This window comes from Apteryx mantelli, chromosome 3, assembly GCF_036417845.1.
Source record: "Apteryx mantelli isolate bAptMan1 chromosome 3, bAptMan1.hap1, whole genome shotgun sequence".
NCBI classification, from domain to species: Eukaryota; Metazoa; Chordata; class Aves; order Apterygiformes; family Apterygidae; genus Apteryx; species Apteryx mantelli.
In genome coordinates this window covers 54,474,704-54,501,368 of record NC_089980.1, presented here as the reverse complement: position 1 = coordinate 54,501,368, position 26,665 = coordinate 54,474,704, and the positions used below count along the sequence as shown (strand labels likewise).

Sequence of the window (26,665 nt, the reverse complement as noted above, 5' to 3'; positions counted from 1 at the left end):
AAAAGGTAGCAAACTGAATAGTTTTAATTCAGTAGAGTTTCCATTGTCTAATATATTACACTTTGATTAGGTAGCCAAAGACTGAGAAAAGACACAAAACAACCTGTTGTAATTTTTTTGTTTAAGGTAATTACAGATTTTAGCAAGTTGCTGATGCAGAATCAGTATTTCAGGATCTGCTTGAGCTAAGCAATTTCAAGACAAATGAGAATACCAGGCAAGCTTAAGGTAGCATTAATGATTTCAAGATGTGACTGTAACATCTGAATTAGAATAATCTCAAGTGTACAAGCAGAAAAAATTACTGCTTCTGATCTGTGTTTTGTTTAAAGATTGTTTGACAGTAAATGGCTGTTAGCATTCTAGGATTAAAACTGTCCACTGTTTACCTATGAGACAGGGACATTGTGGTGGTTAGTGACTGTAAATTCTTAGCACAGGAACAGATTTTCTAGCCTATGCAAGTTGTACATTGAACAGAATCAGAACAGTAAGGCAACAGCACTCTCATTTCCCCATTTGATACCAGCGCATCTTGACATTTCTTCAGCATCTAACAGTCCCCAAGAGCTACTCTGTCATATAAGCGCGAGCCAGTTAAGTTCCTGGTCTCCCAAGCACCCTCTCTGTGCCAATACCATTTAGCCATATATGCACAGGGGCAACATGGAAGTTCTATGCATCTGCAAAAACCTGTCTGTAGTACAGGATGAATTCATCACTGGTCAGCTCCACCAAGCTTTGGACAACTTACCTAGCAAAATTAGCACAAAAAATTCCCTTGAAGTCCTAGACAATCTGGTGTGGAAAGTGCAGCATATTGAGGACAGAAACCAGTCCTCAGTATCTGTGCCCTGAACATAAAATGGTGCCCCCTTAATTCTAATCTTCACAGTGATTTCCCTTCTGGTCTTGGACCTGTATGCATTACTTCTGTTCATTACTTTACTCTTCTGTAAAGTGAGATTTTACTTATATCACAGGAACATTATGAGTGTTATTAGACAGTTCATTTTGGTAAAATGTCTGAAGTACAAGATGTTTTACGTGGAAAATCTAAGTTTTAGACTTAAACTCAATCATATTATGCTGTTTCAGGAAGGATATTCACAGAGACGCAGTGCCACCTAAACTGGACAGAAAAGTTCAACCATCCAGATATATGAGAAAGATAATAAGGCTGAAATAATTTGTACGCTGGTACTTTAATAACTATTAGGTTTTTATCAAGGAAAAATTATAATTAATGTACTGTGTAGCTCAGGTAGAATCTGTTAGTATATGCACTGCCAAAGTTTGGGAAGAAAACAAGAAATATTTTAACCAATCTTTGGTGTCATTTGCGTTATTCTGAGCATGGTTTGGATATACAATACTTAATAACATGTGGTTTTAATGTAGCTAGTATTTTAACTGAAAATAAATCACTTCTTTGTTGGACCTCTGTCCTCATTTTTCTAGAATGACATGTGCTTTAAAAGTCTAAAAGGAAAAGTGGTATAAATTCCATCACATAAGGTCTCTGCTACAGTACTAGCAGGGTTATAAATTATCTCCAATATTTGAATTATCATAAAAGCCCACCAGAGAGAAAGAGAAGTTCTCCAAACTGTCCACCACTTTGTTTCTAAACAGCTTGGTGTTCTAAAGGCATCCTATTTGTAGATGATCTAATAGTCTTTAAAAATAACAATGGCCAAATTTAGTGAAATATGAAATTCAGATCTGAAGCCTTGTTTTGCATAACCATGGAAACATTTTAAAGCTGTTGGGCATTAATGTCCTTCATTATATCAAAAAAAAAAAATCTCAGGAGGAAGTTCTCTTTTCAAGTTAAGCATCTGAAACTGTGAATAGTCAAAATGTTATTCCTAGTTCTGATTTTTTATTTCACCAAGGTATTGCCATAGGGGAAGAAGTATGACACAGAGATGCAATCCAAACCTGATAGAAGAAATGTAACAGGGCTGTCAAGACAAAAATAAGGCATATAAAAATATTCTTCCTTGGAATACTAATGAACATTAGATTACTAATATAGAAGAGCTAAAGTCATTCCAAACACATCACTGAAGTCAAAAGGAGTTATCATATTTCTGATGATAAATTTGTAAGATTACACCATCTGAGTGTCTGCCTGTGTGTTCCAGTCACAGTATCTTTTGAGTCTGCCTGATTTCAACCAAATTTTCCAGAGGAAAGGAAGAATTCAAGAGAATTATGTTCTAGACCTTATTGAAAATAACAGCTGAAAAAGGAGAAGAAACTTATTTTTTGCCCTGACTGCAAGAAAGTCTGAAACATGAGCTCACATAGAAGTATTCACACAAGAGACAGATATTAAACATGCCACATATGTAGGAAGACCTTGCAGCTCCTAACAAACAAAAGTCAGTCGAGCATAAGGCCCAAACCTGTAGAGAAACCAATCTTTCACATGTCCATTGCTTACAATCACTCAGTGAAGCCAAATGCTGCTGCAACTGTGCTAAGTGCACTCAGCAGTGGAGAGTTCTTGCCTAAGGACCCCACTACACACCTCACACATGCATAACTAATGAAGATGACTCACACATGAACTCCAGATTAGTAGGATGAGTCTAGGCTTAAATGGCTTGCCAATAGGAAGCTCATAGGAGTATTGACATCTAAGGGGATTCCAGTTCAGTCTCTCACACACGGATTCATTTTTCCTTGTTAGCTACAACAGGGATGATTCAGATCAGGATGGCCCCTGATCTATCTTGAAATGAAGACCAAGAGTAAAAGATGGTGGGACTTACCTGACAACTCTGTGCTTACTGAATCAGCTCACAGCTTTGATTTTCATCATCATAGCACCTGGCCAAAGGAGTCATAGCTCTTTTGAAATGAATGGCATCACATTGGTGACACACAACCCAAGATCAGGGCAGATTCCAAGTCTGCAAGGCTTCAGAAGAGGAAAAGCACCGTGCAATGCTGTGCATCATTGGAATAAGTCAGCCTCATTACAATGTATTGAGCTCTAAAATAAAAGCTTTATTTCTTTTTTCTTTTTGAATCTGGTTTTGTTTAAAATTTTGGAACAATCTAATGAAAAAATCAGGGACTTGAATTTGTACTGGTTTCTGACTGGAATTCCCACTAGACTTTATTTCTCCCCTAGTTGAAGTATTAATAGGGAAGCAATCCAGCAGGCTCCAACAGCAATTTGGTGTACGACATGGTGAAGACTGTTTGGTTCTAGGACCTATAGGAAGCTGAAATGAGGCCTTATTTGCCTACATTCAGACAATGGAAAAAACTAATTTTGCAGATATGTATACCAAACTGTAATTTTTACTTCAGTGGCTGAGTAAGATTCTAATCTCTCTATTCCAGGTAAATGCGCTCTTACATTCCAGAAGCTTGCTGGGAAAGAGTTCTCATAGCACAGAAGCTGAGCATGAAGACACATGAATTTATGCTAAATTAGCTCACCTGGACAGTATTAGCTGTCAAACTGGGGCAGTACCAGGCTCTATGCTTTTTAGCACACTGGCCTGTATGATGTTTGTACTACTACGACTTAGCAGCTGGACTGGAGTCCAGTATCTGGCACAGATAAAATTTAATGTCATTTATGGCTGTGCTAAGCTTCTAAATGGAACAGCAAAGACTTTCACCTATTAAGTGAAGTGATGCAGGTACATATCTACAGAATCTAGAACCAGATTCAGAAGCACAGGACTTCCTAGAATGGTGCTAAAGTTAACAGGAAATTGTAGTATACAAGGAAGTTCTTAAAACAGAATTAGCCTCACTAACAGTGTTGAAATGACTTGGAACTTGTCTATTTTATGTTCTGTTTCCAACAGTACAGCACCTAAAATACCGAGCTTTGGAAGAAAAAAAACCCCATCAACTTTAATTCTATTGGCTAATCCTTGAATAACATATCATACAGAGAGAAGTTTATTACTGTGAAGTAGAAGTTTATCTTTAAAACAATGACACAAACACATCAAGGGTGTAAACACCACTTCTAAAGTGACATTTAATAAAATCGAATTTACAGCAACTTTGGAGCTCCACAGGGAGATGTAACCCAGATTCTCTCATGGAAAAGTAAACAGCTTGCCAGAAAAATAGATAAATCTACTGCAAAGATTTTGATTTAGTCCATCCAATATTTTCTGGTTTGCTATATAATTTCAGTAAGAACAGAAGTACCTTTCCCAATCCCAATGCACTGAGCAGCCTTCACTTGCTTTCAAATAGATTACTCTGTATGACATGGGGTTGTTATGTATTTATGCATAAAATTCTCTTAATTGTTTATTTAGTTATTTTATTATAGATGGAATATCCTGCTGAACAGATCAGAAACATTTATCACTTTTTTAAAACCACTTATAAAGTGGTCAAACTTAATCATTTGAAGAAAACATTCCCTTGAGGGCTTTCCACAGATGCTTAGCCGTTCGTATGCTAAACAGAAAGTTTTTCTAAGTTGTACAGATTTGAACAAACAGACCTAGTATAGACTAATCTAAATACCTCTCATTGTTTCTCTGTAGGTTTCCCTTACTGTCCCTCCATTATGCCTCAAAACACCCATATACACTTATTTGCCCTTAAATTTAGAAGTATACAGTGCATCATTAAGCTGTTTAAAGTTAGCTATCTATCTGAGCACTTTACTGATTGGTCTAACAACAAATCAGATTTTTTTCCCACTTCTGTGCTTCTTTCTCCATCTTACATCCTTCTGCTAACTGGTAATGATATGATAAAAGTCAAATGGCCTTAATTTGTAGTTCATTTAGCACAGAAATGTTTTATTCAGAGCACAAGACTTTGTTTGGTTTATATGGCATAAACTACTCACAAAATGGAAATTTTCTGTATTTGACCTAGGTCAATACATATTCCAAAGAGCTGATCACGTCCGGACCAACGAAGCACATACATATAGTTGTAGTGTGTAGTTAACAGGAAACACATAACAAGTTATATATGCTCAAAGTTTCATTTTCAGAGATGTAGATCACTAGCCTGTTGGGCTGGAAAGGATGTCAGCACAGACATTAAGCTTAACACAGCCATAAAATAAAGACTTTCTGCTTTCTGACAAGGGCTGGCTGATGCTTTCATTGTTTATTTTTATTGCTGCATTCTGGATTCAGACAAAAAAGCAGAGCACTCTTAGCCTAAACTCTTCTCTATTGGCATCCAACAGTGGCAGGCAGTGTGTTTTTTTATGTTTTGCAACTGCCCAGCAATTTAGATAGCTAAGCTTTAAGATAAAATAAGGAATGCTGTGCTGGAATCCTTCTTGGCACAATAATATTTCTCTTGATTTGCTAACAGTCACATTTGGAGAGATACAATGTGACTAGAACTGAATCAAATATTTGCAAGAAAAACTAAAGCTACAGAAATCACCCTTAGTTTTTTGATTTTCTTACATACCAAAGATGAGACTACGCTTTCTGAATGGAACAGAGTTGATAAACAGTTTGAATAAGTCAATATGGGACAATTTGTAATTCTTGCACTGAAAATTTGAGGAGACTTACAACTATTTGTGGTTCCAAGTCTTCAGCGCAGTATTATTGCTTTAGCACTAGCAGTTTCTACTTCATTTGCTTTTAGATTTTCATTTTATATTAAACCAGAAACTTAAATTGACACTACATGGACAGAAATGAAAAGAAAAACTCCACAAAATTAAAAAGATGACTTTTCACACAATTGCAGTAGTGACTGGTAGCATATTTGACACTAAAAAGGTACTTTTTTCATGCCTAAGAATGCTCTTACACTCCTTGTTCCTCCACATTTTGTCTGGCTTAGGCAAATTCTGCTTGGAGAAATATTAAGAAAAATGGATAATTTTTAAAAGCGATAAATCCAGACACGTACACACAAATTTTGGACAATATTTCAGTGTTACTGATCTGTTTTTCATCTATTAGTGGACATATATAAACTGCTATATAAAACTACTACATATATAACTACCACATACAAACACTCCAAGCATACTTAAAATGTTATGCACCCCTATTTAGTACCTACAAGCAAGCATAATCAGAGGTCAACTTATCCTGCTGTCAGGCCTGACATCAATTATGTTCTGTTAGATACATTTTGTTCATCAAGATGTTGAATATTTTATTTCTTAAATTAACGCTCCTTCCAACAATAGCTTGATACAAAACAGTCAATTAAGGAAGGCTCAGAAACAAAACATAAGGAGGTTGGAGTTTGACAAGATTTTTATCATGTGTGCCAACACTACACTCTAGAAACATGCAGAATCAACCTACAGCTGAAACTTCAGTGTTCACAGTGAGAAAAGTATGTCTGCAAGAGGAGGAGACAGATAGTAGCTAAAAATTTTTTAAAAGTAAAATCTGCCCCATAATCATTTTTTCCCAGGAAAAGGCCTGTTTTCAAAATTATTCTGATACCACTTCTCAGTATGTCCTCTTCTTAATTTTCATTTTTTCCCCAAAGAATTTAAAAAACCTGCATCCCTCTTTTTTTCCTGTTTCCTCAGAAAATATGAGAAAAAAAGAAAAGGGAGAGGTGAAGAGGACAAGTGAAAACTGTTCTGTTTTCAAACTACAGGCTGTGCAAGCTTGCAGTACATCAGGTGAAATGCAAGATGCCAGCTTCATTTTATAGACTGATACCTTGATCCAGTCCCACTTTCACTCAATTCAGTTAGGAACAGAACTAAGCCTACTCACTATGTCTTTCTCTCTCCAAATCAAACATCTTAGGAGCACGTTCTGCCTTCCAAAAGCAGCCCCCAAGGCTGCCTTCCAGGCAGGCGATGTACTGGCCAAGCAAATGTTCCTGCTAACACGCTAACCTAAGGGACGCACTTGGGCACTGCAAGCACACGTCAAGCTCACAGCTACTGGCTCACACTCTGCTCACAGACAAACCTAAGCTTGTGGGCAGCCTCTGTAGGAATACAGTATTAGGTGTACACTTAGACACCACTTCCAGCATTTATAACCCAGTTCTTTAGCTAAGAGACAACAGTAGCATTTCCCCAAAGAATGCTTAGGTTCCTGCATTATGGGACCACAGCTAATATATGAGCCCAAAATTCAAGTCCTAAGACAACTACTGACCTGTGGTGTGCTCCTTCATCTCCACAAAGGGAATATCACACCAGTATGCTTATCCAAGGAGAGAAAGGAACCTTAATTACTACCTGTAGCATGTGCTTCATTCAGTCATTAATTCATTCTGCCAATAATTCAAATGAGTGAAACTTCTCACTACTGCTATAAGCCCCATTTTTAATGAAATGGAAATGCTGGATGCATCTCTCTTTCAAGGAAAGCAAATAGCAAATAGCAAAATACCTCTTTATGGGAAATTCCACTCATATTTTGATGTGCTTTGGTTCTTTATGTGAATCCTGAGAATGAAGATAGTACCTTTTGTTATGTCTATGATAGCCCATAAAAGAATGGCATTTTTAAACAGTCAGGCTCTTTAAGACACCATAAATGAGTTAAGCTAAACATGAGCTATCTAGGGTTTCCAAAAGAGAAAGGGGATCTACTGAGTTATAGAATAACAATACTACTATTGTGTGTGATGGCTATCACTGGTGTGTTTGTGAAGCAACAAGGCCCAGTTGGGGCCACCTCTGCAAAGCCTGAATACATATTCTGAGCACCAGCCAGAGTAGGTATTTTTACTGCTAGTTCAACGGGTACTGCAAATCCAGGTTGCTGCTATATGATGACAGTGAAGTAGGGAAATGTAGTGCAAGTGGGCAGTTACACTTTTACAGTGATAACAATTTATATCAAATATCCAGCCATTACAGATGTCTTCTTTTAGTGAAGTACTGGTAGAGAAGCCAAGAATGGTATGGCCAAAAAATCCAAACACCTCATCTGGGATGCTTCAAGAACTCTAGGTTAGGGCAGAGATACACTGTCAGGACTGTACATGTTAACTTGGTTTTCTATTGATCACAAAGACAGGATGCCAAATATTATTACTAACCCACTTACTTAATGGATTCACAATATTAGTCTCCAGTGCCTCAATTACGGGCCTGTTACATGCAATTAAAAATGAACTGAGAAAGGTAACAAGTATTTTTATTTTTATTTAAGAAAGAAGACAGAAGAAAAAAAGATATTTTGAGTGCATTATCCTTCAATGCTTGCTGAACCCTTTCATGGCAAACTTTAGTCAAAGCCAGTAGGAGTTCCTCTCAGCTAACTCTAAGAGGGACATCTCCATGGGAGATGAAGGCTTTGTTGCTCAAAAGAAACATTCCCAGTAGCCACAATGGGAATGCCACAAATATCCATAATTCAGTCACAGACCTTGCATATGCTGTTCAGCTTCCTCCTTACAAGTTGCCTAAATCTCACCAAACATTCATAGAAAGAGCTTAAACGCTTACAGAAAGTTCAAATGACCCCATATGAACTAAATTGCTACTTGTTCCAATTCACCTCACATCATCAGCAAAACTGTGAAATGGGCAGCTGTGGGAAACTAGTCATTGCTCTCTTGACTGTCCATGGGAAAGGAGAAACTTGTGTTTCCCCCACTAGACACTCCTGTTATAAGTACTGCTTTCTTTGAACAAGATGCCATCAGCTAGCAGATTGGTAGACTTGAGATCTGAAGATGCTAAAGTGGGAGATGAAGAGATGTCCATCAGGAACTGAGATGTTCAATCCACATTCAAAGTTTCTGTACTCTGAAAAATTCTGTTGATCCTGTAAAAAATCTCCCACTAACCTAGCTAGGACTAAAGCTTGTTGTCATGTCAAAGAATGGAAAAAAGGCATAGTTGCATAAAAGAAACTTTCAACCCTACTCACCTACCCAGCATCATAATTTCAGTTTTAAAAGTTAATACATGTTATTTACTGTCATGGGAAACTGCTTAAAAAGCCTAAAACTATTTGAAAACCGCTACAGGAAAAAAAACAAGCTCACATTTTCAAAGTTCATGGGAAAAGCCTTGTTCAGTAGTGGGGGATGAGAGGGGTAGCAATCCTGATAAAAATATTCCATCAGTTGTAACAGGGGGGAAACTGATAGGTGTCTCCAGAAATGACTTTAAGTGTTCTCTGATTTTTCTGATGTCTGTAATAAAAAATTCTCATGACTTAATACAGAATTTGAATAGTCTATGTACAGTATCATCCTAGAGTGATGAGACTAAATTTTACAGGGTAGTTCTAAACACTTACAGAAAAAAATCAGACTTTTTCATACGGAATGTTTAACATGTTCATGAAAAAAAAAAAACTGTTTCAGGTACTCTTATATATCACAATTTAGGACAGACATTCGCCCTTACATTTGTCAGACAAAGAATGAGGTTCTCAGTCAGCAAAGTACATACTAAACACATGTTTAGGTTTGAGCACATGCAGAAGTACTGAGACTGTACCACTGCTTACAGTCAGGTTTATACTAGGTATTCTGTGACTAAAGGGCCTTTTTCCTCTGTGTCAGTCCTTAAGCATCTGACATATTTACTCAATTTTTCCTCTGATAAAACCCTCAATGCAGCTGATGGTCTGAACTGCAAAGACTACATTTAGGAAAAATTCATCAAAGCTAGTTTGCCTTAAAAGCTGAGAATGTTCGTATTATAAAACCATTTTTCATCCAAGGTTCTCTGAAGTTTCACAAAGCCATATAATAACTTCTTCCATGCTGGTAAGAGACATGGCAAAGATAAATTTTGTGCTATCCTACCCACAGCTGAGAACCAGTTCCTGAAGACCTAACTGCTCACAACCCCCCTTCTCTCAACTGGATAATACTTCTTTCTTTACAGGAAAACAGGAACCAAACAAGGTGCAGCCTCAAAAGGCCACTCAGAGTCTAGCTGCAGCATAGCACATACTTGAGCACCAGATAAAAACTCACATAGCTTGGAAGACTGCAAGTAGGGCATTACTGTCTAACATCAGGCTTTTGAGGGGATGTATTAGTTCTCAGAAAGCCAGCCTCAAAAATGATATTGAATGAAAAGGGTGATTAGAGAGATGAGTCCTCCCTAAGCAGTGTGAAAACAAGTCAGAGCTTGAACTTACAATATCCATGTCATGAGTCCCTTGAACAGAAGGAACGCATAATTCCGCTTTATCACTAATATAAAGCAAAGCATATTTATAATATCCATTCGTTACGGAACTTATCTGGTGGTGTATTTTTTTCCAATTTAAAAGATAAACCTGAAGAAGAGCAATGCTGGGTCAGGCATAGTAATACAAATCTAGTCTGGACAAGCATGTAGACAAGCTAATCTAAGCTCCTTCTCCTACTTTCATGACAGTCGGGCTCTGGGGAATTCTTCATGCCATGACAACCTCTCCTACGCACAGGAAACTGACAAAAGGTACCGGCAATAGCAGCATATCCAGCATATCTCCTGGGCCCCATTGCCTTCCTCCTCACAGAGCTGAGAAGCAGATTTTCTCTGCAAGGGCTACAAGGAGTCTAAAGAGGATGCCTCTCCCATTTCTGTCAAGGAAGCTGATTTTGGCTTATATCTTGTGCATTTCAGTCTCCATACAGCAGCCTTTTGGAGTAAGCTATGCCATGTTCCAAATTATATAAAATCTCCATTAACTGTAAGACTGTAGCTATCGTCCCTACAGGAGATTGCAGTGCTGGGCAACAGTCCCTACTCATAGTGGGCAACTACATAGTTCAGGGCTATAAATTAAAGAGTTTTGTTTTGGTAATATGGTACTTCTGCATGTTTTTTTCAAGACTATTTTCAAGACCAAGAAACTTCAATTTGTACTTTTCACACGCACTGAGAGTATCAAAGGCTCCGTTTTGTAAGTTATGAAGCATTCCGGTATAACATGCAGAACTCTCCAGTCCCATCTTTACCAGGTGTAGCAGATGGAACAAGGCCAAATGATAAAGGACTCATGGTCAAGGTTGTATTAGTCATAGGAATAGATTTACCCTGACACGTATCAAGAAAGTCCTGTAAGAATAGCAAGGTTTAGCTCTCAGTATTTCATTTTGCCCAGTTCTTCGTAAGTATTTATGCATCAAACTCATTCCACTTGCATGTGAGGATTGGGGCCATAATGCTCTGGCTCTCTATACTCCTAAACTAAATGTATTGAGGAATATTTCTAGATCCTGAAGAGTTTTACACAGAACAGTTCATGGCTGTGCTGCTGAACTGCTTTACACCCCCAAAGAAAGTGGCTGTGTGTATGCTGTCTCCTGGGAACAGTCCCAGGAGCATGCTAACTCCTGAGCAATGTGCATACAGTTCTTGAGAAAGTTCTAGCTGGCCCACGGTCACAGTTCAGCAGGGATCACTCTACCAGTTTACTTACTTAGTCATACCATGTCCTGGCACTGTTTAATATACCAGGGAGACATCACCTATCTGTCCTTCTGTTCTGTCTAAAAGCAAACATATTTCCTTCCCGCTTCTTGTATGTTTTGTTTCTTTGGCTATGCAGGGCCAGCTTTACTGTGAAGTATATGTGTATGCATGGGATGCATGTGCATGTGTGTAGCAGATCCCAGTCACAGGGGATACTTTAACAGTCCCCCTAACACAAGTAATATTTCTCAATTGTCAAAATACATTTATTTATCAGACTCAAAATCTTACTGCACAGTAAATGTTTGTCTCTAGTAAGTGGCAAACCTCCAGAAGTTCAGAGTTTACATTTTGTTTGGAAAATCATCCAAAAATGTGAATGTTCATCTACAGTTTATGCAAACTATTTGAACCCTCTGAAATTGCAAAAGTAGGCTGGAAATTTTATAAGATTAGGACTTTTTATAATGTTTCCAACTTTAGCAACTGATTCCAGAACTGCCTGGAAGTGGACTGCAAACAAAGGAAACATAATAAAAATCTATCAGGTCTTTTAAAAAACAAACAAAAAAAACCCTACCGAAACAGTCTATTGTGATGCTTTTGTCAAAGGTGAGCTGTTTTTCAGGACTGAGGGGAAAGTTCAGGGTTTATTCATTTTCAGGTTTGTTCATTTTTTCTATACTTTAGAAAGACATAAATATGAAAAAACACACCAAGCTATTTCAATCTCTGCTACAGCCATCTGGAACTAGATGGACAGGAGTGAGAGAAAAGAAAAAGGAATACAGTTCGTCAATGTATTCTATTGTTTCGCTTTGAAATCCAGGTCCTGAAATTTTTTTCCTTTGTAGTGCTAAAGAATTTCCTCAGACAGCCGCTTTTGCTATGAATGAAACTTGAATTAAGAAGTGTAAAGGAGAAAGGAAACAAGACAACTTTAAAGCAATCCAGCCCTTTGTAATTTAGCATTTAAGTGATCAAAAACAAATAGATTAGACAAATGATGAGAGTGAGTAAGGAGGTTAAAGGATGGTCAATCCAAATTTGGCTTTTGCGAGAAAAGACACATCTAGGGATATCTGGAGAAAGCAGACATCAATCTGATGGTGGTTCAAACTGTCTTATGGATGTAAAAATAAATCCCAGTTCTGAATGTATAAACAAGAAATGATGGACTCAAAATCATTCCTGAAGACTTTGGGTCATAAGTTGTCAAGGTGTTTAGATTTCTAATGGATACACTGAACTGAACAAAAAGCCACTCACAACGTTTTCAATTAAATAAAATGGTTCCTGAAAGTATCTCACTTTCAGACAAGTTGGGGGGGAGCAGGGGCAAGGGGGATTTTTTCCGCTGAGAAAAAGAGAGGAAGAGACAGATTCAGACTTAAAACTGCTCTATTTGATTCACGGTGATCCTGGATTTCAGACAGAAATTTAAAGCTGTGAATCCTACACTTGGGAGTCAGAGATGACCTCATCTCTTTTTTCCATTCTTAACTTGCACATCTACACATACACATTCATTTCACTTCTTCCTGCAATAACAATCTCAGAATTTGATCCAAAAATTCATGTTTTAATGCACTACTGGTTGTTGGTTTTAGGGGGAGTGATTAAAAACTTCCAAAGGATTTATTTTCATCCCAACATGGAATGAAAACAAATTCTGAAACCTTGAATGTTGCCCTGAAATGGAACCGTCATCTGTTGGCTAATCCTACTAAAACAACCTTCTGCTCTTTGCAGAACGCAAACCTGGAATAATAAATTTCACCACTCAAAGGCAACTGCCTAAAAAGGGTCTTAATCTGAGGACTTCCTCAGCTGCTTCTGGAGTTTTGATGGGGCTATCAAAAGTAGCTCTTGCAATGCTGAAACTGAAACAGCAGCTAGGCCAGTGCATCATCTTTTTCTTCCTTTAAACTTGTTTTCACAGCTTGAAATATTTCTGATGATTACAGCCATGGGCAGGAATAAAGACACTGGTCACTTCAAAATTTAAGACTGCTTTGATTAAATAATAAATACTATGAAAATGCAAAATGAAAACAGCACTGGTCTCTGGCTGATACTGAGCATGTATATTACTGACAGTCATGTGTCTATTGACAACCAAGGGAAAAATATTTAAACATTAGAGTGATGTTTGCATTCATTTAAATGAAAGATTAGAAGCACCCAGTTGATGAAGGCATGATATCTGTTTACTATTAGCAATACTTAAGATGCTGAAGGTGTCTAATTCCAAGTCTACAATTGTAGTGACATGCTAGACATTAATAAATAAACAGCAAATGAGCACTTCTCCAAATTGTAATTGTTGACTGCCTACAGCAAAGTTGTCAGCATTGCCGGACACACTTTGGGTAGGGCAATTCCACACATCTTAATGAGAAAACTCCTTGTAGATGAAACTGTAAAACTCATTCCTGCAAAAAGTGTAAAATGCTCTAAATATATACAATGAACAAATACAAAGCGTACATAATTCTCTCTGTTGTTCATGACTGTAACAAAAACTTTGGCTCAGATAGCTTCATTATGTTATCCTTTTGCATAAGGTAATAGATCCATCAGGTAATACAATGGCTTATTATGAAAGAACTGAAGAATGAGCATAGTGTTTCAGTTAGGAAGAAGATGAGACAGAATGTCTCTTTGAAGCAGTCTTGATGCTTCAGAGGCTTGCTGGAGCTAATGGAGAGAGATGATGTGGAAAATTGCCTCCTAGAGGTTGAGTCTGTGTGGTCCCTGGAATTTTTTTCCCCTATCTCTCATTTTGAACAGAGAGTAAGGGAAAGTAAATCTTTATGATCACTGCTATTTTTACATTTTAAAAAAAGAAGATCATTGTGTAGGGAATCACCCTACACTTCAGAAGGGAATTACATTACATTTGTCTTAGTATAACTGCATTCTCTAGCACTGGCCTACTCTAAAAGTCAAAAGACTAAACTGTGTGAATGCTTTATAAGTATTGGAACTGAAGTGCGAGGGCTGCATATGTTGCACAGTTTCTTTAAACAGAGGACAGAAGTAAAATAGTGGATGACGTAGCTAGGGATGGCCTGTGAGGGCTCTAAGCATTACAAACCATTTAATTGAATTTCAAAATTAATATTATTTGAGGGTTTACAAGCTTTCAAATGTACAAAAATTCCTACAATTTATAATCACAGATTTATGTCAGGGTGGATTACATTTTAAAACAAATCAAAACAACAATAACCAGTTGGATCTCCTTCTGCTAGCTAAATGATTAGAGTTAGGAAACACAAGACTGAATTTGACCATCTCTAACCCAAAACACCAAACTGCAGTAGACAAGAAACATCAAACAAGAACCAGTTCAGTTCTTATTTCTGAGATATCTAAAAGCAATCCCAGTTGTGTGCCTGAGCCTGCAAGGGACTGGTCATTCCCAGTTCTCATTTCATTTACTGGGAGCTTTGGCTACAAGGTAACTTACAGAATCAGGCCTAACACAGACAGGGCATCAAAGAAAGACCTTGTTCCTCCAACTTACTGCGTGTAACTGCTGCCCTGCACAGATTTCTGTTTATCTCAGCAGTGAATCCATCATGTGTGAAATCTGTTTATAAGCCCAGAAGATGCAGCATGATAATCCAAGTGAATTTAAAGTTCACTGCTCCTCAGGAAGCCATTTTGCTCATAGGAACATCATACTCATCTGACTACTAAGCTTCCTGAGGCAATTCATATAAAACTAGCACAAGTGTTTCTGCACAGTGCTGTTTTCTTGTCCCATGCACACACTGCAGGTGAAGAAACAGTCATACAGGGACTGTAGATGAGATTTTCCACAGGACATAGTCCAAAATTAAGATTTTTTTTATCTTGAGAGGTGGACCAAACAGACACCTGCTTGAGGCTGCTTACAAAATGCAATTCAGTGTTTTGGATTAGGGATGGTCATATGCAGTCACCTCTTCTCTATTTGTAGCTCTTTAGTAGGAAAAAGCTTCTGATTGGTAACTCTGTGTTGATTAAACCAATCTCTCGCAGAAGCATAGAAATGACTTATGGAAAAAAGTTTCATTGCTTTCATTGCAGCTTTTGCTCTTAAATTACTTGAACATTTTTTGAAATGCTGACCCCACAAGTAGCCAGTTTGGACTCTCAGAATTAAAAGATTATGGGCACACACACTGGAATATATCTCACAACACTGATTTTTCTCATTGAACAGGTAAAAGAGAATCCACTACCAAAATGAAAAAGAAGCTAGCAGGCTCAGTGATAAAGAAAAGCTTTTTATTTGTGGAAATGGTTAATTCTTCCATCAAGAAAATGAATTACAGAATATTTCTATGTGGTTAATACCACCGAAACACTGAAACAGAGATACCAGCCTTGAGAGTTACTCTGAGCCTGCTAAAGAAATGGTCCTTCAGAACAAAGACCCAACCTTACAATTTGCTTGATAGTGACTTATTATTGTGTAACTGAGTGGGGGAATCTTATTTTTATTGATAGAAAAAGATTAATTTGTCTTATTTATTATTTATTATTTGTTTACTCATGTAGCATCTTGTTATAGAATTAACAGGAGGGATTTCAATCTACTTGCTTCTAAGATAACTCTTAAAGTACAGTATGCCTAGTTGTCATTTTCAAAAACTATTTAAAGTCATTATCTTTCATTATGATCATGAGAAGCTACTGGAAAGCTTTTACTTGCTCACCTTTGCAGTTGCCCCGGTAAGCAATTTCCAGCTGAGGGTCTTTGCATTTTGCTCGCTGAAATTCACACCGGGACAGAAAAGTTCTTCCATCAGATGCACAGAGAGACTTCTGGGGGGACCCTGCACAGTCCAGGCTGCATTCTCTGTCTTTGTCTTGGTCCACTCTCAAAAACTAGAAAAAATGATATAAAATGATGCTGTAGGAATTCTATTCCCAAGTAAAAATTTCTGCCTGATCACCACACCAAGTGGTACTTGTACACATACAAGTATTATCCAAAATTGAAAAGAAAGCTCTGTCTTTTTAGCCTATTCAAACAATAGCCAATTCAGCATACCTGGAGTTGTTCAGCTGCTGCAGTAAATATAACATTTCTGTAGCATATAATAAATCTATATAAAGCATATAATAAATCTAGTAAATAGTAAAACTCTGAAATCCTCCAACCATAATGAAGCTGAAAACAGTGGCTCAGAGTCTTTAGAGCAAAAATAGTAATAGCACAAACATTCTCCACAATAAAAATGAGAGCGATGGAAACTTGTCTATTTTATTAGCCATGGGTGAATTAGCCTACAATAGCAAGCTGAAAGTTTAAGATCCAAATAGGATTTCTAGCATCAATACTCATCTAAAATTATATCCATAATATTTCCAGTGGCTTCAAGATGCCAAGATGCCTGAGGATGAGCAAGGCAGCAGAACTGATACCAACACTGCAGATTTAAAAGCACTATGTGAAACAGGAAACAGATCATTTATTTTTACAATACATATATTCAAAATCTAAAGGCTCATTGATGCAACAGAAATTCTAGAGATATGTTATAGATTTGTTTGTACTTCTGCATATGCTGGCCTATAAAAAAAAAGGTGCCAGAACTGAAGAGGAAATTGTGAGGGCTTGCAGTTTCTCCAGTGGCCCACAGGACGAAACCCCAGATCCTCCCCCAAAGCACCCCACCATGGGCCAGCACAACAGAGAAAACCTGACACAGGCGGCACAGCGCAGGCAAAACCGTCACGCCTCGAAGAATTTCACTTAATTTATCACCAGTCAACACACAAACTTCTGACTGCTTCTTCAGGTACTGAGGGAAAAAAGAGCACAATTGCACAATCACTTTTATAGACACCTATCCCCCCCCCCTTCCCCAGTCACAGCTTTTGGGGTTTTTCCCGCAGGTTACACTCAGTCCCTCAAAACACCACTGGTGAGGCGACAGGCAGCGTAGGGGATGAGGTGGCATCCACGGCAGTTTCAAGCTGCGTCGCGCGGTAACGGTTTCTTTCTGCCGCTCGGTGCCTAGCGGGTCGGGTCCCTCGGGGGTGTACCTGCCCCTCACCCCCCACCGAAGAGTGCATCTCCGGCTCCCAGCTGCTGCCAGTTTCTTCCTTAAATATGTCCAAGTAGGGACGCTGCGTGTTTACCTCCAATGGGGTAAAGTTTTGGTGCCTGGTATTTCTCTTCCTCTGCTTTTCACACTGGTTTCAGCCGGCTGGAACCGGCTCTGACCAGCACAGGGCAGTTCACAGCCTCCTCCCACACAGGTCACCCCCACACGTCCCCTGCTCCTGAGATCCCAGCACCGCTGCCCCCGGCACCATCCGGTGCCCCACGCCAGCAATTCAATCTCAGCTCCTCCTGGAGAGGGTGAGCGGGCTACAGGGCGACAGAAGTAATTTAGGTCATTTCCGTTAAGGGTTACGGGGGACGCTCCTCCTTCTGAGTCTGCTCCAGCCTCACTGAGCGCGCTCTGTCGGGCCATCCCGCTGCACCGAAAACCTAATCAGTCCTGATGCCGCTGCGTGCCGGCCCAAAACAACAGTAGCATTTTGTCTTCTGAGTGCCTGAAAGCCTGGGACTATGAAAGAGGTCAAACTACTGAGCCCTCAGATGAATACCTCTATCGTTTGGCCGTTCCTGAATAAGTGCAACCTTATGCAAAGTATATATATCTACCAGGAGATAATCATTCTGCCAGGCATTATGAGGCACAAGGAAATGGACCTGAGAAAAGGTCTTCATCTGGCTGAAACACTAGTTTATTATATCATCGTCAGTGTTGCTTCGTTGTCATAAATCCCAGTTACAGAAAATTTTATACTCCAGATTACAAACTGAGGCCACTAGAAGGAAAAATTCAAGCAATAAAAGAGGACAAAGAGTAGTAATTGGGCAGGAAAGAGTAGTATAAGATAACAATTTCAGAAAACTGTTTCTATATATAGCTTTCCTACATTTTATTACAAAAAATGCATAGACTCATAAAGCCCCTTAATCTTCATACTTAAGCTGTGGTCTATTTGCATGTCCTAGCAATTAATGTGAGGAAATGCAGATGTCTTTATGGAGAGTATGCCTGTACATGGAGAGAGACTCTCAGAGGTGTCACTTTAAAATAATAGCCATATGGTTGGAATTTGACCAGAATTTTTAAATTTTAGTGTCACAGTAACATAAAAAGGAAAGCTTCCTTCTCCTGATGTTCTGCGCAATTTTTCATTTTTAACAATAAGTAGATTCAGAAGCAAATTACTCAGTTCACAGGCACACAAATCCCAAACCTTTCATCCTGGAATTTAGCTATAGAGCTTCAGAAGGGGGAAAGAGATGTTTCTTCCCCCCACCCCCCCTTTAATGCTATTTTGCAGATCCTTTTCACTAAGAGGTATTAATAACTAGATGAGCAGACTAGAAAGGGTGAAAACTGAAGTCATCTCTCTTTACATGCAACATGAGCAACAGTGAAGACAGGCTTCCACGTCTCTGCCCAGCCTACAACTTATATTGGTCTCCAGGGCATGCGCCAAGGCCCTGGTGTCCTACCAGCTGCCCTGGGCCCCTGGTGAGGTCCTCCAAGCTTCCTTTCCTCCCCATGTAGATCAGACTGTGAGATGGGACAGGTGATGCTGTGCCTTGGAAGCATTTGCAGGACTCGGGGTTTAGACCTAGCCAGGGCTAACCCATTCACTGACCCACAGCTCTTGTCGAGGCTGTCAGAAGAGGACTTTTCAAGGAAATACAAACTATGTGGGACTTCTGACAGAAGAACTGTATCTAGTTCCCTGTTCTGCTTCATACTTCCTGTGTGATTTTAATGATGGCAAATCAAATAATCTTCCTCTTACCATTTTGAGATGTAATGATGAGAGTACTATCTTTCTCTCTTTATAAGACCACCCCTTCCATCTCTGAAATGGCTAGGCACTTTGCCATCTTTAATTTATACTCAGCAACATCCCTGCCAGGCAGACAATTATTTTTCAAAAGGATAGGAAGGCTTCATAACCCACATAAACTCATATTTGAATCCCATGGTAGATCAGGGAACTGAACCCAGGCCTCAGAAAAAAATCACACAGAGCAACATTTTATCCTTCATCCCTTTTTTCTCCCACACTTTCCTCATCTTTTCTGTTTTGAGTCTTTGCAGGAATTAAGAGGAGTGTGCTTGATCACAGTGGACAAATCACAGTAACACAATGGACAGAAAATCCCCTCAACTGTCTGAGGAACAAAATCCACTCCCTTGAAAAAGTGACATTTCACAGATAAAGCTATATTTTCAAGGGCATTTATCCAGAGTTTTATTTAAGCATTTTATTATTTCAAAGCCTTAGAGGAGATGAGGGTAAATTATAGGTTCAAGGATATTCGCATAACCTGGAAAAGCAGAGAATGAAGAGATCCCCAGGAGACAAAGCCACTTGAATAGATTGTTGGTTAGCCAAACCTCAGTGGAGAATTTGGGTTGTACATTTAAACAATTTCCACCAGGCTAGTGTAACTGAGGAATCTAATAGCAGGAAATACAAAAAGGCAAGTAACTGCCAGAAAAGATAGTGTACAAGAGATAGATTAGTAAATGTACGTATTAAGAAAAAATAAAAAGTATGTGATTAACCTTTGGAAAATAATCTGTTGTCATCTTTACTGCAGCAATATAAAATGATACAAGTGCAAACCAGCATTGCTTACTCACGTGTAGGCAAAGGAATAGATAAATATGTCAAAACTAATAGAATCGCTGAAATGAGTGAAGGCTATGAGATTTCTCATGAGACTGATTATTTGTCTAAACAGAAACAAGAAGAGTCAGTAATATAGAAACTGGGATCATACTGATGCACATTGGAGCTGTCCCTTACTGTGAAAAGATTCCTTTCTATTAAAATAGGACTGTTTAGAGAGAAAGATGGTTATAAACCTGAATCAGTGGACCAGAACATCATTCATCCTGATTACTGGCCCATCTATTTCTAGCTTTAAGTTCATTTAAATAACAAATCTTTTATTGTAAAAACATGTGATGCACTGAAAGACAAGTTTAAAGCAGTATTTTTGTTACTTGCTGGTAGCAACTGAGATGAAGCCAGCAAGAGTTGGCCAACCTGAGGTGGAGCTATTTTGAACATCCAGCAAAAAATGGACAACTATTGCTAATCCTTGTTAACAAGCAAACCACTTTTAATACAGAGTTGTTCCTGCCCCTAACAGCACAGGAACCAGCCTAGTCTAGTTTCAGAAAATGGTTTTCAACTACAAATTTGGGTTTATGCTACAGATTAGCAGGCATGACTACTTAACCAGAGTTGGCTTTTTTTTTATCTTCTGCTTTCCATTTTAATATCATAAAATATTTTTATGGCCTCCAATTTACTTAAGCCTTTCCAATGTATTATATTTTACAACACCAAATTTCTGAGGGGCCTGCTATTCTATCCTAGACAGTGCTTTAAATTATCATGTAGTATTTCTAGGAAAAAAGAATGATAATGGGACTATATCAGAAGACTTCTTGATTATTAAGTATATCTCAGTTAATAAAAGCAAAAGTCACTATAAACTATTTACTGTCATGTGTTTCAGGCTCCATGGAAATCCATCGTGTTCCTTCACTGACTCATGCACCAAAGGCTCTTCATACTGGTTGAAATGTGCCCTCCTATAGCACCAGCAGCCCAGTGATCTTTCATTCTTCTGTTATTGGAGTTTGGTAACCATAGAATTTTCAGTTTCTGAAATAGCAGATACCTGAAACCTTACTTATACTGCGGAAAATTATTTCTACAGCTACAGTTTCTGCTCTACTCTATCTTTCAGCATTGTTCTTGTCACTGGTCCCACATCTGGTCTTTGGAAGGTCAGGATGCTAATTTCCTCAACCACAAGCAGCCTACTCCAGTCCATTAGACAGTTTTTCCAGTACCCCAAGAGCAGGCATTAGATTATTTCTTTACTGTGCTATTAAACCATTTATCAAGATAATATGTCCATAAACTTGTTAATTGCTACAGCATAACATGTATCTTCTCTTTACCTTATACTATGCACTCTTATGCAAAGATTCGGTTTCATTTCTATTTGGCTACATCCTGCCTCCATATGACCTCTTGGGTAGAAAAGATCTTCAGATGAAATGGAGTCACTGCATTTCCACTGCAGAAATCTGGGATCCCACCATCTATGTTGCACAGCAACTCTCTCTCCACCTAAAGCAGATCACAGAATATACTGAGAAAAAAGTGGTACACAGCCAGAAGGTTAACAACTGGGTACATCTACCAGCCAAAATATCAATGCAAGAAAGCAATAGAGCCAAGACCAATGTTACAGTCTGGGCATGGGGTGAGGGCATCTCTGCCCATAGAAAGGAAAGCTGATGACGGACAGGTTTAGGCTGAAGTGTAAAGATTAGTTATGGAATCTGGCTCATCGCCTTTTAAACAGTAATGACACATGTTCTGCTCTGCATTTCATGATATAGTGTACAGCTGTGGATTGTCTTTGGTCAGAGGTCATCATTGTCTGATTTTAATCTGAACAACACAGGAGCGTTCTCCCAGCTATTCTTTTCTGGCTTTTTATTTTTTAATTTGGACCAACTTAACAAAGTGTGCCTACAGTCCTGTAGTAACATCCTTAACACAAACAGGCTGCCCATAGAGTGGCACAGCTCAAAATGCTGAACTGATTGTTGTTTCACCCTAATGTACATTTTCCTACTACAACCAGAGGCCCAGAAACTGCTTCTTTCTGACTGGGGAGAAAACCTCTGTTGTCTTATATGAGAAAAGGACTGCGGAAAAGAAGGACCTAGATGTTCATGGATTCAGTTTGTCTATCAGAGTTTTTCAATCTTTCTTCAGATTATAGACTGCCTCAGTTTCCAGGACCCTCCACTGTCAGTAGGTACTTAAACCTACTAACAATAAGTTTTTTTTTCTGTTACTTTTTGTGGACTGCTAAGAATTGGTATACATACTTCCCCCTCACCACACCCTGGCATGAACCAAGTGAAAACTAGTGCTTCAGAATCTAAAACGAAGCTCAAGGATGCTTGCAAACCAGGAGAGGAGCATTTCATTTGGGGGGGCTGGGGGCATGAAAGGCCTGAAAAATAAGCAGAAGAGAAAAGGTGGACACTGGACATCACTGTTTTTCTTGGAATGGCCTATTGCAGACTACAGCTTTGAAAGGCAATTTCTTTATCCTTCATCTGGTTACTGTAAGATGTTGAATAGAACGTTCTGACTTTCCTGCTGCTGGCATGGGAGGTCCGTGTACAAACTATGGAGCAGTGCGCTCTAAAGTGGCTCTGTGCTTAGGGCTTTGTGCTGTTGAAAAATGTGATTTACAGTGATTTATGTAGCCATGCTCTTTCTGTCTGATAGCTGCCTGAAGGGCAGATGTGGAAATCTCCAGGCTAGGAATATTTTGTTCCCTCTGGGCTGGTCTACAGTGGAAAACTGAGTTAGACAATAGTAATACATATATGTGTATATATGTGTGTTTGTGTGTGTGTGTGTCTGTCTGTCTGTATTATATATGTATTTATATACACACCCCATTGTGTACACACACACACACGCTATTTTATATATATATATTCTAAGTGGTATTTAAATGAATATTTCAGACACAGGCAATGATGTTTAAATATCAACATGCTACATTCTACCTTACAGAGCATTCCAACCAGCTACTTTGTCTCAGTTAACCTGCTTTATTAAAACACCACTTATTTTTCAGGCTTCCTTTTCATCATTCTTCTGCTAAGGAATAAAGCATAAGGTACAGTTACAGAACAAACCTTACTCTCATCCTAGGGCCAGTTGCTTTTTCTGAGCATCTCTAACCACAAAAAAGCATTCCACCCTAGTCTTGCAATCTGTGGAAAACCTAAGTTCTCCTTATCCATACTGAGTGATTTAGGACAGTACTAGAAGTAACCTTCAAAATGGCAACTCCATACAGCTGCTGGGCTTAACCTCTCTTTAACAGATTAGCTCACCATGCACTATCCCCTTGAAGCACAATAGTCCTTCATGAGTGTTCCAGGACAAAGCTCAGAGCTGCCTAATGTAAATTGTAACCTACTTCTTTGTCCAGATATACAAGCTTGCATGGACGGATTTACAGAGAAAGCCATCTCACATAGGACTAACAGATACTATTCTGATGAGCTAGAATGTGCTCACTCCTGCTGTTATATGATGCTAGTGTAAAATTTGAGATCATTTGCACTTAAAATAAAGAACCTCATCAAAATGTTTCCACTTCTCTTCTCAGTGATAGAGATTCTCAAGTGGTGTAAATCAGAGTCTTTCCAGTTATCTTCCACTACCAAACAAGTGAGAAAATGGACTTCTGATTTCACTGAGGCTATTTCAGACACCCAGAAATGAACATTTGTTGTGTGAAAGTTCATTTATTTGTGTTGTCCACAAAAAATCCTAATTCTCTGGTTACAATACTGTAGCACTCTCTAGGGCAGCTAAGCATGATAGCCATGTTCATGACTTCATAATGTGAAGCTAGTTGTGTAGATTCCCTTTTTAAGGAGAGAATGGAAATGAATAGGCACTTTTAGGATAGGATTCATCTGACTTAGGATAAGATGGAATCCCGTCCTAGAAATGCCTTTTCCACTTTATGAATTAGAGGGTCTGATCAGCTAGTTCTCTTGTAAATGGCTGAAATTCTATGAGGTTCACCCCACCCATTGCATCAAAGGAAGACAAAGGGAAAGAAACATTCAGAATCCCAGGTTCCAGCCAATTAAAAAGATGTGAGCTTCAGGTTTCAGAAGGACAATAACCTGAAGAATAAAAACCGAAAACTTATTTCTACTGGGAGAGAAATGTCTCTAGAAAGAGCTTTATCAAAGGTGTCCAAGAGTTGTCTGTATGTCTGCAGGGCACACACAAGAAAGAGAAATCTCTCTAATGGCTGCTAAGACATTGTCTTATTGAAAAGGACCCTGTTGAACCTCTGAACACAGATCGCCCTTTGCCTTATCATATTTCATGAAACTCTTCAGGTGTAACATCACATCAGTCCTCTTTCCATGTAAACTGTAGCACAAACCATTGAAAAAAACAGAGTATGCAGTTTCACTGAGCTGGTTGGGTTTTTTTGCAAAGCACTCTTGGGTCTGTGCCCAAGGTCAGCTGCAAATTACCTATCAATTAGGACAGTGTTTTGCTTTACTCCCTCGGTGCCTGGAGTGCAGTGGAGCTCTTGGAGACTAACTGCCATCCACTGAATATGAAAACGTGCTAAACTACAGTATCATCTTGTTACAACCAGCACAGAAAATTGACTGTTAAACAGGGTTGTGCTTTGATTGATATGTTTTGCTTTGGCATGTTATTTTTAAAATGTTTATTGCTTTAACAGGTATTTTGTTAAGTGAGCTCTACTATGCTGTATTGATGGATGGATGGCGGGGCTGAATGTCAGCACATCCATCACTTCTTTCTGCTGCTGCTGCTTCACAGATGACTAAAAAAGGCAAAGCATCTCAATTCTGCATACATGTAAACTAGGGAGGACTGAGCTGAAATCAAACTGAGTGACAAATGTTCTTTCCTGCTTTGAAGAAAGAATGGACATAAATTTATCATACATGCAGCCCCAAGTTCCACTATTACCCTATCAGCAAAAAAATTCTTCCCAACAGCTTATTAACTTAAAGCCACCAAAGCACCTAAAATCTCCTTACGATTAACAGTATTTCTAATCTGCTATGAAGAGGCAGGGGGTGGAAGGGGAGGGAACCATAAGCAGAGAAAAGAAGGGTTGCAGGGGGAGGGAATGGACTCTGTAAGGAGTTCAAAGTTGCCAGTTGACCATATTTTTCTTCTACTTATTACAGTTTTGTTCAAAAAGGAACTGAATTGCTTTGGCCTCTGGAGGCATAGGGGAAGTTACAGCAAAAGCGTATTCTGTACTGTTTAAGCATTCTGAGTATGGTATACCAGGAAACCTGATGAAACACTAAAAGGCAGTAATAAGAATGAAGGGCCCAAATCTTTTTTTTTCCTCTCCATTTGGCTTTGTTGTGAAAAGAGATTTCAAGGTAGTGCAATCATAGCCCTTGAAGGGCTATTCTCCTGAGTAGCTTAATTTTAGGATCTAGTTCCATCCCTACTAATGTAAATGTACAGAGTTCAATAGAAGCAGGCTTGTGCTCAAGAGTAGCACTCAGCCCTGATGAACTACCCTTTCAGAAGGATCTTTCACTGTTTCATTTGAATGCTGCCATAATATAATCTTTCAAAGCACAAAGTACTGACTCCAAATGAGTAATGCCTGAAACTGCAATGTCTAAGCATCAGAACCAATGTATGAATGATTTGTCAGCACTGACCCCATATTGCCAAAAATGAACTAATGGTCTTAATTTTCAAGACTTGATAAACACAGACAGTGACACTAAAGCAGCCACTACCTGACAACTTTCATATGTACACTTCCAAGATCATAAGTCTACCACATTCCATTAAAACACTCACTTTTGCAAAATGAGCCTTGTGTATTCACCATAGAGGAAAACAGCCCAAACTTTTGGTACTGAAGATATTTAGAAGTAATAAAAGGGCACCACAGCAAAAACAAATGGACTACAACAGCTTTTTTTCCCCAAAAAATAGTTTATTTGGCTTTTCAGAGATCAAAAAATCTTCCCGTTATTTTTATTATAATTATTTTGAACATCAGTTTAACATAAACGGTTTCTTTCATTTTGCACCATCAAAAATGTTAAATGGTATCCAAACTTAGGCCAGTCACACATCAGCCTGCTGTGATATGTTGACTGAAAACTGGACTTTAGATTGGGATGGAAAGCATGACTGAGTCCTAAGTACAGTGCCGAAAGCAGCACTGTTAAAGATGTGGTAAAGAAACAGGCAAACTTTTATCAGGAAAGTGGTGTCCTTTGTATGCATGTTCAACCACTAATCAGAGAGATCTCAGGTTTTTTATTTATCAATAAATATATAGTTTTTGTTTCTCTTTCCAGTGGCATTACTGCTTTTGGTTTGGGAGTTTTATCAGCAAAGTATAGGGGTTCAACAGAGTCACATAACATGTATGGATAAATAAATCTCGGGTTACCAGGGACAAAATAATCTACCATAAATTAATATTGAAACTCAAATTGAAAGGGTTTTCCAATTTGGAAGTATTCTAGTTTCTAGATGTGTCGTGTCCAGTGTTCTGCATCTTTCCCAAGTCACTGGTAACTTTATGCCCTTCATTCTTGTGGTATTGTTATTCATAATCTTTTCTTTGGCGGGTTGCTGTCATTTATAGTGTTTCTT

The 26,665-nt window shown here is 38.6% G+C and overlaps 1 protein-coding gene across 5 annotated transcripts in view; it reads right to left on the bottom strand.

Annotated features, from left to right (window-relative positions):
- Positions 1-26,665, bottom strand: part of SMOC2 (SPARC related modular calcium binding 2) — a 153,849-nt gene that overhangs the window by 91,740 nt on the left and 35,444 nt on the right. For all 5 annotated transcript variants that reach the window (XM_067293385.1, XM_067293387.1, XM_067293386.1 and 2 more), the window contains exon 2: positions 16,051-16,222. In XM_067293385.1, the coding sequence (XP_067149486.1) occupies positions 16,051-16,222 (172 nt within the window). The remainder of the gene's footprint in view (positions 1-16,050; positions 16,223-26,665) is intronic.